This window comes from Ananas comosus, linkage group 18 (genome assembly GCF_001540865.1).
Source record: "Ananas comosus cultivar F153 linkage group 18, ASM154086v1, whole genome shotgun sequence".
NCBI lineage: Eukaryota > Viridiplantae > Streptophyta > Magnoliopsida > Poales > Bromeliaceae > Ananas > Ananas comosus.
In genome coordinates this window covers 3587430-3598724 of record NC_033638.1, presented here as the reverse complement: position 1 = coordinate 3598724, position 11295 = coordinate 3587430, and the positions used below count along the sequence as shown (strand labels likewise).

The window sequence follows — 11295 nt, the reverse complement described above, 5'->3', positions numbered from 1 at the left end:
TAGCTGTTTTGCTTCTGTTTTTAAGAAATGAATCATACGAAAATGAACTTAGCTGAAAACATAAGGATATATTCGAATGGTAAACTATTAAGCATTTTGATTCGGCTACTCAACTTTTCGAAATTTTGATTTTAATACATAATCTTTTAATTTATTTAATTTAATTAATTTGACGGCTCACCGGATATAGAATTTAAACTAATGTGCTTGCTTTTATATAAGTTACAGTTACTTTAATTATGTAAAATATACTAATTAAATCCGTAGAGATAAACGACCGTATTTAAATTTTAAAATTGAAGAGTCACCAATTGGCTCAAATCAAATAAATAAAAAAAATCAGATGATAAAATCGAAAATTTTAGAACTTAGATAGCTAAATTCAAATGGGCAATAATTGAGATCAGTTTTACGTGTTTTTATATATTCGAAACAAAAAGCAAATACAAAACTTTCTAATAGTACGTGAATATTAGTGTTCATTTAATTTAGGAATAACTTCAAAAAAAACCCCCTGTGGTTTCGCACTTTCTCACTTTAGTACTATGTGGTTTAAAGTGTATCAATTTGCTCTCCTGTGGTTTTGTTTTTCTCTTTTTTTTATCAATTTTATTTTTTTTTCTTAAATTAGTGACAAAACTAAAATTAAAGGGTATTAAAGTAAATATTCGGTAAATCTAGATGGGTATCTGAAGTTTTTTGTATATAATTTAACGAAATATTAAGAAAAAAGCTATAGTAAAGATAAAAACAAAACCACAGGGGGACAAATTGATACATTTTAAACCACAGGGTACTAAAGTGAGAAAGTGCGAAACCACAGGAGGGGTTTTTGAAGTTTTCCCACTAAAAATTAAAAATAGTCATTAAAGGTATAAAGAATTAATTTTTTCTATTTTTTTCGTTCTAATATTAAATAAAATTAATAATTTAAAAATCGAATCAGACCGACTGGTTCCACCAATCCGACCCGTAATGCAATCTATTATTAGGGGGGACACGAGCCGAGCTCGAGCGAGCTTACCTCAGCTCAAGCTTGGCTTGAAATTAATTTCGAGCTTAAATTTAGGCTCAAGCTTGGTTTGAAATTAATTCGAGCCGAGCTTGAGCGAGCCTAACTTCGAGTCGAGCGAGCTCGAGCCCTAAACGAGCTGTTTGAAATTCTTAACATCGTGCAATCTATAATTTAATTTTTATAAAACATTAGTTAAAATTTGATATAAAAAATATCTAATAGTTTAACATACAAAATGAAGACATGAAATACGATATTATAATACTAAAAAAATTAGAAAAAGCGTCTCTGTGAGGAAGTGAAAAAGAGAGAAAGAGAGCAATTAGAGTAGAATTTTACTGGTTTGTTTTTGTGGGCGCAATAATCTAAATTATATATATATATATTTTTAAAATATAATATATATTATTTTATATAATTAAAATATATATTATATATATATATATATATATATAGGGAGAGAGAGAGAGAGTGTTTGGCTACTATATATATTTTTATGAGTATAAACTTCTTTATACTCATAAGTTAGATCTATTCTTTTCTCCATTTCCATCTATTAAATCTTACTATTCAACGAACCACCCACTCAATCTTAGGGGACCACTATCATTCTAATCGCACATCAACGGCTGAAAATTTATAAGTACAAAAGAGTCTATATTTATAAGAGTATGGTAGCCGAGCCTATATATATAGAATTGGGTTACTATACTATTAATAGTACAAACTGCTTGTTATTAGGGTTTTGGCCCTTGGATGAAGGGATGTGCGGTCAGGATGATGGTAGCCCTCTAGGGTTGAGTGGGTGACTAGTTGAATAGAATGATCTAACGAATGAAAATGGCCAAAGGGATAGATCTAACAGTAGAAAACTTGATAGCATTAAATGTTTGGTACTATCAATAGTATAATAGCCGGACTCTATATATATAGGTAGATCTAACGGCAGAAAACTCAATAGTACAAAGCGCTTAGTACTATGGATAGTATGTATAGTATGGTAGCCGAACTATATATATATAGAGAGAGAGAGAGAGAGTCCGGCTACTATATTTTCGATATACTAAATATTTGGTGTTATCGAATTTTGTGCCGTTAGATTATATTATTTAACAAACCACTCACTCAACCCTAGGGGATCACTATCATTCTAGCCGCACATCTCTTCATCCAAAGGCCGAAAACCTAATAGCAAGTGATTGGTACTATTAATAGTATTATATATATATATATATATATATATATATATATATATATAGTGCGATTAGGATGCTTATGGGAGCCCGGGCTCCGTGCTTTCACTTTGTTTTCGATGTTCGGACTTTCGAATCGACGATCGGCTCCGTTATACTTGATCTAGAGTATTTGAAATATCTAGAAAATAAATTTTGCAATTTTTGATATCATTTGCCTAGTGATCAAAGTGGCTTAAAATCAACGGCTGAAAATAAAAATCTTACAAAATATGATGATATGACACTAAAATTTTAGATCAAAGTTATTGATCTTGTTTTATATGGTATAAAGAATTTTCTATCAAAATTTNGGGCCATGTTTTTCAATTTTGCAAATTCGGGCTGAATTTTCAGAACACTAACCAAAATACCCTTATTCTCTTTTGTCTCTCTTCTTTTTTCGTTTTTTTCTTTTCTCTCCGACCCTCCTCCACCACCTCCGCCACCTTTCTCGACGGCAACAGGGCTGCTCGCCTTCTCTTCCTCCACTTCTTTCTTTTACGTTCTTTTTTTCACTCCGACTCTACTCCGTCACCTCTGCGGTCTTTGCAATGGTAACAACGGCGGCGCCGCCTCCTCTTCGATGCCGGTGCCGGAAGAGAAGAATTCAAAGTGAGTGCAGACGAGAGCGGAACGAACGGAGGCGATGAAGCCGTACGTGGCCGAGATAGTGCTCGCTATTGCTCGTGAGGGTAAGAATGAAAACATGTCCGTGTTTCTCCAAAGAGCGCTTCTAGCAAGGGCGGTGGCTGCGATAGAGGGCGAGGGAGAGGCTGTGATAATAAAAATAGTTGTAGAGGGAAAAAAAAAATTAGAATGATAAAAGATAAAAATAAATTTTTTTTTTTTTTCCTACTGGAAAGACCAAAAATCATAGAAGAAGAAAGAAGAAGATGAAATTGCACAGTTAAAATAAAATTACATTATTTTAAAAAAAAATTGCACTGTTTTATATAATAGTTGTACTCTTTGAGACAAAATTAATACTATTTGAGATAAGAGTTACACTCTTTAGACAAAAATTGCACTCTTTGAGTAAAATTTACACAATTTCTTTTTCTCTTCCTCTTCTTCCTTCTCTTCCTTCCCCTCCGCTTTCTCGTACTTTTTATACGTCCATTCTGGGCCGACGACGTGCACAGTGAAGGCGGAGAAGAGCACAGTGACGTCAAAGAATAGAGCGGCGAAGACAGAGGTGGCGGTGGCCTGCAATGCCTTCGCCCCGTAAGAGGTGCGCGGGCGGTGGGTGCGCAGACATGGGCAAGGACTCCCCGCCTTGTCTCTCTCTTGCAAGGGGTGCACGGGAAAGAGCACGGCACACGTCCCGCCGGCACTTCTTACCCTCGCCCGCGCACCTCCCGCTTCGCTTCCGCCCCTATTGACTCGTGAAGGCGAGGTAGTGGCGAAGCGGTGGAGTGTGGAGGCGAGGTGGTGGCATTGATGGGGACAGAAGTGAGGAGGGGAGTCCTCGCCCGTAGCTGCACACCCCCTGCAGGATGGAGCCGAGGCGGGCCGCCGCCACTACCTCTGCCTCCGCCAACCTCTTCTCTAGTGTCATCGTGCTCTTCTCCGCCTCCACCGCGCACGTTACCAACCCAGGATTGGCATATAAAAAGTACAAGAAAGCAGATGGGAAGGAGGATGAGAAAGAAGAGGAAAAGAAAGAAAATTAATGTAAATTTTATCAAAAGAGTATAATTTTTGCCTAAAGAGTGTAACTCTCATATCAAAGAATATAATTTTTGTCTCAAAAAGTGCAACTTTTATATAAAACAGTGCAAAATTTTTTTAAAATAATGTAACTTTATTTTAATAGTGTAATTTCATCTTTTTCTTCCTTCTTATATAATTTTTAGTTTTTCTTATAAATAAAATATTTTTTTATTTTTATCTTTAATTATTATGATTTTTCTCTTCTCTATAATTTTTTTTGTTGTCACAACCTCTCCCTCGCCCTCTATGGCAGTCACTGCCCTTGCTCGAAGCGCTTTTTAGAGAAGCGTGGGCACATTTTCATTCTCACCCTCACGAGCAACAGCGAGCACTGTCCCGGCCACGACTTCATCGCCTCTGTTCGTTCCGCTCTTATCCATACTCGCTTTGAATCCTTCTCCTCCGGCACTGGTATCAGAAGAGGAGGCGGCGCTGTCGTCGTTACCTTCGCAGAAGACTGCGAAGACAATGGAGGGAAGTTGGAGAGAAAAAAAAAATTAAAAAAAAAGCAGAGGAAGAGAAGGCGGGCCGCCTTGCTGCTGTCGAAAAAGGTCGCGGAGATAATGGAGGAGGGTCGGAGAAAAAAAAAAAAAAAAAAAAAAAAACTAAAAAAATCACTTTGAATCCGTTGGATCCGATTGCGTAGAATAGTATATGTATATTAAAACTGTCGCGCAATGATACGCTGGATCACACCGCATCAGCCCCTCCTGGGCCGTATATACCGGGGCAGTAGAACGTGCCCCTTTCGAGCGACAGCTCGATCGGAAGAGAGAGAGAGAGGGAAAGTAAGCAAGGGAGAAAATCAGAGGAAGTGGAGAGATGGGAGCCTCGCAGTCGTCGCCCAAGGAGACTTCCATCCATCAATTCACAGTCAAAGTAATTTCACCCGTCTTTCCTTCTTTCTTATTTTTCCTTTTTCTTTTTGTATATATATATATATTTTTGTTTCTTTTTGTTGGATTAAATAGGTTAAGTTATTTTGAATAATAATAATAATAATAATGATAATAATAATTAAGGATTGTGTGCTTTTTTTGTTTTGTTGTTGTTGTTGCAGGATAGCAGCGGCAAGGAGGTTGATTTGGGGGTTTACAAGGGGAAGGTTCTTCTCGTTGTAAATGTTGCTTCCAAATGGTAATACTCTCTTCTCTTTAATTTGGGAATTTGGTTCGGTTACCACTTGATCACTCTTTAGTTTAAAAAGTAAACTTTTTTTTTAATTAAAAATTTCTGTTATTAATTATGACTTGTGACAAGTGATTTCACCTTTGAAAAGTTTATATTTACTCTTATTATTTTTGAATACCAAGATAAATGTAGGGGTATTTGTAGGGGTGAGGGTGGTTAGGATAAACTCCGTAGATAGGATGCGAATATGGACCTAAATATTTTAGGATTCAACACATGTTCAATTGTTCATATCCCAGATCATATCCAAAAAAAAGAAAGAAGAAGAAAATGATATGGATGCAAAGTATGGTTTCATAAAAAATTCGACCGTATTCGACCGTTCTCACCTGTAGGAGATAAGAGGGATATTAATTAATATATATTGTAGGAGGATAAAGTGATTTTTTTATTGTGTTCTTCGTTTATTTTATTATGAGCTTTAGGTTAAAGTTGTATTTATGTTTGTTAAATATTAAATCTTAATGAATAAAATATAGGTATACGAAGTTTGAACACCAAATGTGAACTTTTAATTGCATTATGTGTTTTATTCGCGCTAATTCTACTTTATATTTATATATTCATATCAGTATATGTTATTATCCTAACAATATCCGAATATATATCCGAGTCTCATCTGAATCCGAATCCTTTTTTAGCGGATATGGTAATGAAAATTTAGCGTTCGACATATCCGCATCGAATTTGGAAAATATGGATGCGGATATGGTTTTGTCAAAAATCCGACCATATTCGACCGTTTTCACCTCTAGGTATTTGAGTTATTTGCTTTGTATGTAACTCATAATTATTAAGAGAAATTTATCAAATTTGGAATCAGGTGGCTGATTGAAAAGATTTTAAGTTCTTTTTTTTTTTTTGGTGGGTAAGTTCTTAAAGTTAGGTGGCTAGGACCAAACATTAGAAAGTCCAGCATATCTTTCCCTATTTACCTCCTAATTTTTTTCGCTTCTTCTCCTTAAAATGAATTGTGTAACAGTGGTTTCACAGATAGCAACTACACGCAGTTGACAGAACTCTACAGCAAGTACAAGAACAAAGGTTGGTATCTGTTTTCTGCTATTTATAGGATTCCAAATTCCTTTTATGATTGTGTTTGAAGGTTTCTTGTAAATATAGTGACCATTCTTTGGATTGCTTTCCCAATCCAATTACTACTGCAAGATAATGTAGAATTTGGTATTTAGTTGGTAATCTATCTTCTATTTGAGAAATAGTTATCAGGATTCTGCCTTTTTTATTCAAATTGATTTATCGCTTCTTGCATTTGCCCCATTGGACATATCACGTTGCGCACAAAACTCCGAAAATTTTTTAAAAAATATGCATTTTACCTTCCTCTGTGATACAATAATTGCAGCTAGTGGGGTTGATGCTAACTACTTCTCTCAGCACGGATCTCCCGAGTGCAATATTTTGTCTCTCAAGTCAGTAAATGCTCTTCTTTTTTTTTTTTCTTTTTTCTTTCTGTCGCCTGGGGGTGGGGGGTGGGTTGTTCTTATTTATCAAAAAATACTGTTCCGAATGATAACTTCTTTGGTAATATTTGTTTCTTGAAAGTAAGTCCTGTGATTATCATACCTTGGGATCAACTCATGTGGACTATTGCTAAAGTATGGCTACAATTCTGCCCCATTATTCTCCCTCCTATGGGGCAAGACAATTCAGACTCATTACTCTTCGTCCAATGGCCCCTATGCATTTGCCGCCTCTTCAAGGAGACGAAGAGGCTTAACAATTGCACCGAGAGCAAGAGAAATTACACCTTGAGTATTTTCCGTGACTAGATGCTAGCCTGAATATGCTCTCTGTTTTTAAAATGAGAACATGCTGATATGTTTCTTTTCCCAGCTACTATTGAGGTTATTGTTTTGTAAAGAAGTTCATGGATTTATTTATTTTGAATATTAGATTCTTCTTTTTCCTGCTCTGCTGAGTCATATTTTATGCTGCTTCATTTATTGTCTCACTCTAACAACTTGATGGAAGCTAATTAATTTTGTTTCTAAATAATCAGATTTTGAGATTTTGGCATTTCCATGCAATCAGTTCCTGCATCAGGAGCCTGGTACGAGCCAGGAGATCAAAGAGTTCGCTTGCACAAGATTTAAGGCTGAGTATCCGATTTTCCAGAAGGTATGAAATTTGTCTTTGTTTATCTTTGTCTGTGTAACACCAAATAAGAAATTCTGAAATGAAGAAAGAAGTGTAAGGCAACAGCTCTGTAGTTTATTTTCCTGAATAGCTGTTTTTAGATGAAATTTGAAATCCAACATCTGATGTTTTTGTCCTCCAAAACAGTAGTTGATGCATTCTTAGAAAGGAAAATACATTTGGCTCTTCCGTTAGTCCTTTTTGACTATATCGTTTTCTTTCTTTTTAGAGTTTTGAAATGTTTAAACAATACCAACTTGTTTTGTCAGAATTTTCATTAGTTCGCTCCTATCAGTCTAACATAGTGGACTTAATTTTATTTCTCTTAATGGAGGACGCCAACTGTTTTTCGCTTTATAAACTCGTTTAATGTTTGTTATTGAGAAGATCATGAGAAAGTATTCAGTATTCTGTGAGATTCTTGTGATTTTTAATGCAAATCAGCTATCCTAAAATTTTTGATACAAAGAGAAGGTGTTGTATGAACCAAGGATTTAAGTGCCGTGGCACGGGGTCGTGCCGGAAACTTGCCGGCACGGTATGGCACGGTGCCGAGCCGTGTCGATGCGTGCTGGTCAAAAAATTTTTTGTGTGCCGACACATAATAGCATGAAATATTTATTTTCTTTAGCAACAAATATTCTAACTATTTATTATGTCTTTTTATCACATCTTTTGAACTTTATTGAGAAAATCACTTACTAATTTAAAAAATAGAGGGTTTTGAGCGGTGCCATCGGCACGGGGTCTGTATCGTGCCGGTATCTTGTTGGCACGGTACGGCACGGTGGATACGGCCCGTGCCGACGGGCACTTAAAACCTTGGTTGTATCAGGGTGGTGATTTGATATCTCATTGAGAACTTTCAGTTTTTGTTAGGGATTTGGACAACCTTGAGATTTAGACTCATGATTTGTCATAGAGTGGCGGAGTTAAATCCTATACAAATCTCCTGATTTAAGTCATAAAACTAATGCAAACATGTATTAATTATATTCTTTACATGTAAGACAATAAAATTTGCTCACTTCCTGTTGACGTATATTTGATTTGATGCATTCTTTCTTCACCCACGCAGTCAAAATATTGCCGGTATCAAACTCATGGTGTTGATCCGAGCAACTAAATAAATGTACAAAAAGTTAATAACTTTGATTCTCAATGTGATCAAATATGATTAGAAATGGTAACAATGAAAAATCCTGTTTGAATGGCTGTAAGGAAAGCTATTGTCGCTTTTGTCTTTTCCCTTTAGAGGAAAACTGAAAAAGAGAAAACGGAAAGATAACTTTGGTTCTCAAATAGGGAAGAAAAAGCATACCGGATGTTCAAGAGTTGTTCTTGAGGTTCGGAAAAATTTGAACATCTCCTTTGTATAGTGGGCCATCTAGGAACATGCATGTTCCAAATTTGGAGCATGAGAAGAAAAATATACAATGGTAAAGGGGTTCGTACGGAAGCCTGTAATGGAATTTCATAGTGTGGAAGTCGATACTGCATCATTTTGTGTTGTTCATATTCATAGTTGTAACGCAGAACTCTGATGGGGATAAACTAACCTAGATTTGGTATTGTGATGTTCAATGGGTAGGTCTGGCACTTTAAATCATAAGATTCATAACATACTTTATTGCGCAATTTGGTTCAGAAATTAGTGATGTAAATTGGCATTCTATCTTATGTTTTTTTTGGTTGCTTAACTGGCAAGAGTTTCTATTCTTCATGCTCCTGCCATGTCAGCTTTATAGATGACAAGATAACACAGCATTAGCTCATTATTGGAAGTTTCATTTTTTTCCATTTTTCTTGTTTTTCTTCTGTGGGTCAAACTTGTAACACCTGGTTGCATGGTAGCGATCTATGTAAGAAGGTTCTGGTCGTTAGTTGTAACCATAGATTGGCCCTTACAAAATGATGAAGCTAAGACTTCCATACTACTCGGATTTGTTGTATCCCATCAAGACTTGAAACCAGAATATGAGTTCATACGCAAGAATGCAGCTGAGAAATATCACTGTGCAAAATGAATTTTGGAGAATTGTTTTACCCTTTAGGCGTAATGGCTCTCCACAAACTTACAAATTTTGGTAGGGAGATATGAACCTTGTGGTCATGTGATACAAATCTTAAGTTTAGGTTCCACTGCATGGTATTTTTTTTATGTGCATTAACTTGCAAATAGCATGTTTACCGGTACGTCTATGCTTACACATCTGTTATCCCGTTTGGTAGTATTATTAATGCACCAAACTTGGTCGGTAGACAAAACATATGGGACATTTGGTGCAGGACTGCTGTTCATGCTGCTATATTGGTTTTTTTTTTTTTTTGGTTAGAAATACTTTAATTTACATGTAAATAAACAGGCAATGTGCATGGAATTGTATGTCAGAGCCATCAATAAACTTCCGTAGTGTTTCCACTCTGTTAATTCTTTCATTTCAGCTATGCTAGCTTTACGTTCTGTTAAATTTTATCCCTTACCATGCGCAGGTTCGAGTAAATGGTCCGGATGCTGTACCTGTTTATAAATTTTTGAAGGCAAGCAAATCTGGTCTCTTTGGATCGAGGATTAAGTGGAACTTCACTAAATTTCTTGTTGATAAGGACGGAAAAGTTATCGCCAGATACGGGACATCAACACCCCCATTGTCTATCGAGGTTCATATCTCTACCTTTTTTTCTTCTGGGTAGATTGCTCTGCTAGCCTACAAACTTTGTGAAAGTTTCCACTTTCTCCCCTTCTGTTTTGAAGTAAACTTATTGCCTCCGAACTTTCATGGCTATCAAATTGGCCCATTCCTCATCTTCCATTTATCAGTCTAACGGTAAATGTTTTGTTGAACCAAAGTATGCACTACCAAAAGGCAAATTAGCACATATTGTTTTAAAAGATGGGGCCATTTTGTTAGCTGCCGTTAAGAGCAGAAAACCTTTGTAGTTTTAAACCTTTCGGCACAAATTTTTCCGATGTTTCTAATCATATCATCTTTCAGTCAACTCAACGTCAGATGGATTGCGCCAACTTAGTACATTTATTGAAGTTTGGGCGGCTCTAAATTCAATTTAAAAGAATATGGGTCAAAGTGAAACTTTTGTAAATGTCCAGGAGCTAATGGTTCAATTTACCCTTTCTTTCCTCTCCTTTTGGAAATTCTGCTTTGTTCGGACTTTTATGTTTGTTTATGTTCTTATTTCACTTATCTTTGCAGAAAGACATACAGAAAGCTCTTGGTGAAATATAAAAGTCTTCAGGTTTACTTTTGCTTGTGAGATACCAGAGTCATTTTCACTGTGCCCTCTGTCTATGTGATTATTTTTATTTTTGTGTTATTGTAAGGTAATGCTCTACTTTCCATGTGCTTATTTTGTATCTTCTGTAATAGTACCAACTCAATATCGAAGTGTCTGCTGCTTATGAACAGTATTAGCATTTGGAAGCTCTTCTTTTTTTTTTTTTTTTTTTTTTTTTCCATGTAAAAATGTAGAGTTGAACTTATCATATGTGTTTATCAAAGTGATCGCTTATAAACAGTACTAGCGGTTGGAAGCTCAAGCTTTTTGGAGTAAAAAAATGTATGGACCACCTTAATTAGCATGTGATGAAGTGAGTACCTAAACTTTAAAATTTTTATTTTACGATTTAGTCTTATGTATCCCTTTTGATTTCTAAATTATTATAAAAAATTTCATCAAAATTCCGTTAAATTTAAAGAATTTCTAGTGGGCTTAAAGAACATTCTATGAAATGATTGAATGCTATTGGATTACAAAATTCTTCAATCAAAGAGGTGAAAAGAGAGCCCATATAAATCAAACAAGTTATCAGTTAATAAAATGAAAACTTTCTGAGTAATCCGTTTCAAATTGTGCAGTGTAATCCAGGAAGCATTAATTATTACCTGCTATGTTTCCTAACTATTGTATCCTCTTGAGTTCGTTCGGTGTGTCCTAGTGCTGAGTTTTGAGCTGAGTTTCTGACAG

The 11295-nt window shown here is 35.7% G+C and overlaps 1 protein-coding gene across 3 annotated transcripts; it reads left to right on the top strand.

Annotated features, from left to right (window-relative positions):
* On the top strand, positions 4634–10886 carry LOC109724450 (probable glutathione peroxidase 5). 3 transcript variants are annotated; one of them, XM_020253280.1, is made up of 6 exons: positions 4634–4842; positions 5024–5100; positions 6148–6198; positions 7175–7293; positions 9805–9972; positions 10308–10495. In XM_020253280.1, exons 2-6 carry the CDS (start codon positions 5085–5087, stop codon positions 10368–10370), a joined length of 417 nt encoding a protein of 138 aa, XP_020108869.1. In that variant the 5' UTR covers positions 4634–4842; positions 5024–5084; the 3' UTR covers positions 10371–10495. The 3 variants fall into 3 exon arrangements, with proteins under 3 accessions (XP_020108869.1, XP_020108867.1, XP_020108868.1); XM_020253278.1 differs by having other exon boundaries at positions 4636–4842; positions 6137–6198; positions 10308–10489; XM_020253279.1 differs by lacking the exon at positions 10308–10495 and adding an exon at positions 10524–10886 and having other exon boundaries at positions 4639–4842; positions 6137–6198.

Excerpts from the sequence above, each read along its gene's own strand:
- LOC109724450 (XM_020253278.1), top strand. The coding sequence starts at position 4,786 with ATGGGAGCCTCGCAGTCGTCGCCCAAGGAGACTTCCATCCATCAATTC. Across the intron at positions 7,294-9,804 it reads AGTATCCGATTTTCCAGAAG|GTTCGAGTAAATGGTCCGGA; the intron begins GTATGAAATTTG and ends TACCATGCGCAG. Across the intron at positions 9,973-10,307 it reads CACCCCCATTGTCTATCGAG|TCAACTCAACGTCAGATGGA; the intron begins GTTCATATCTCT and ends ATCATCTTTCAG.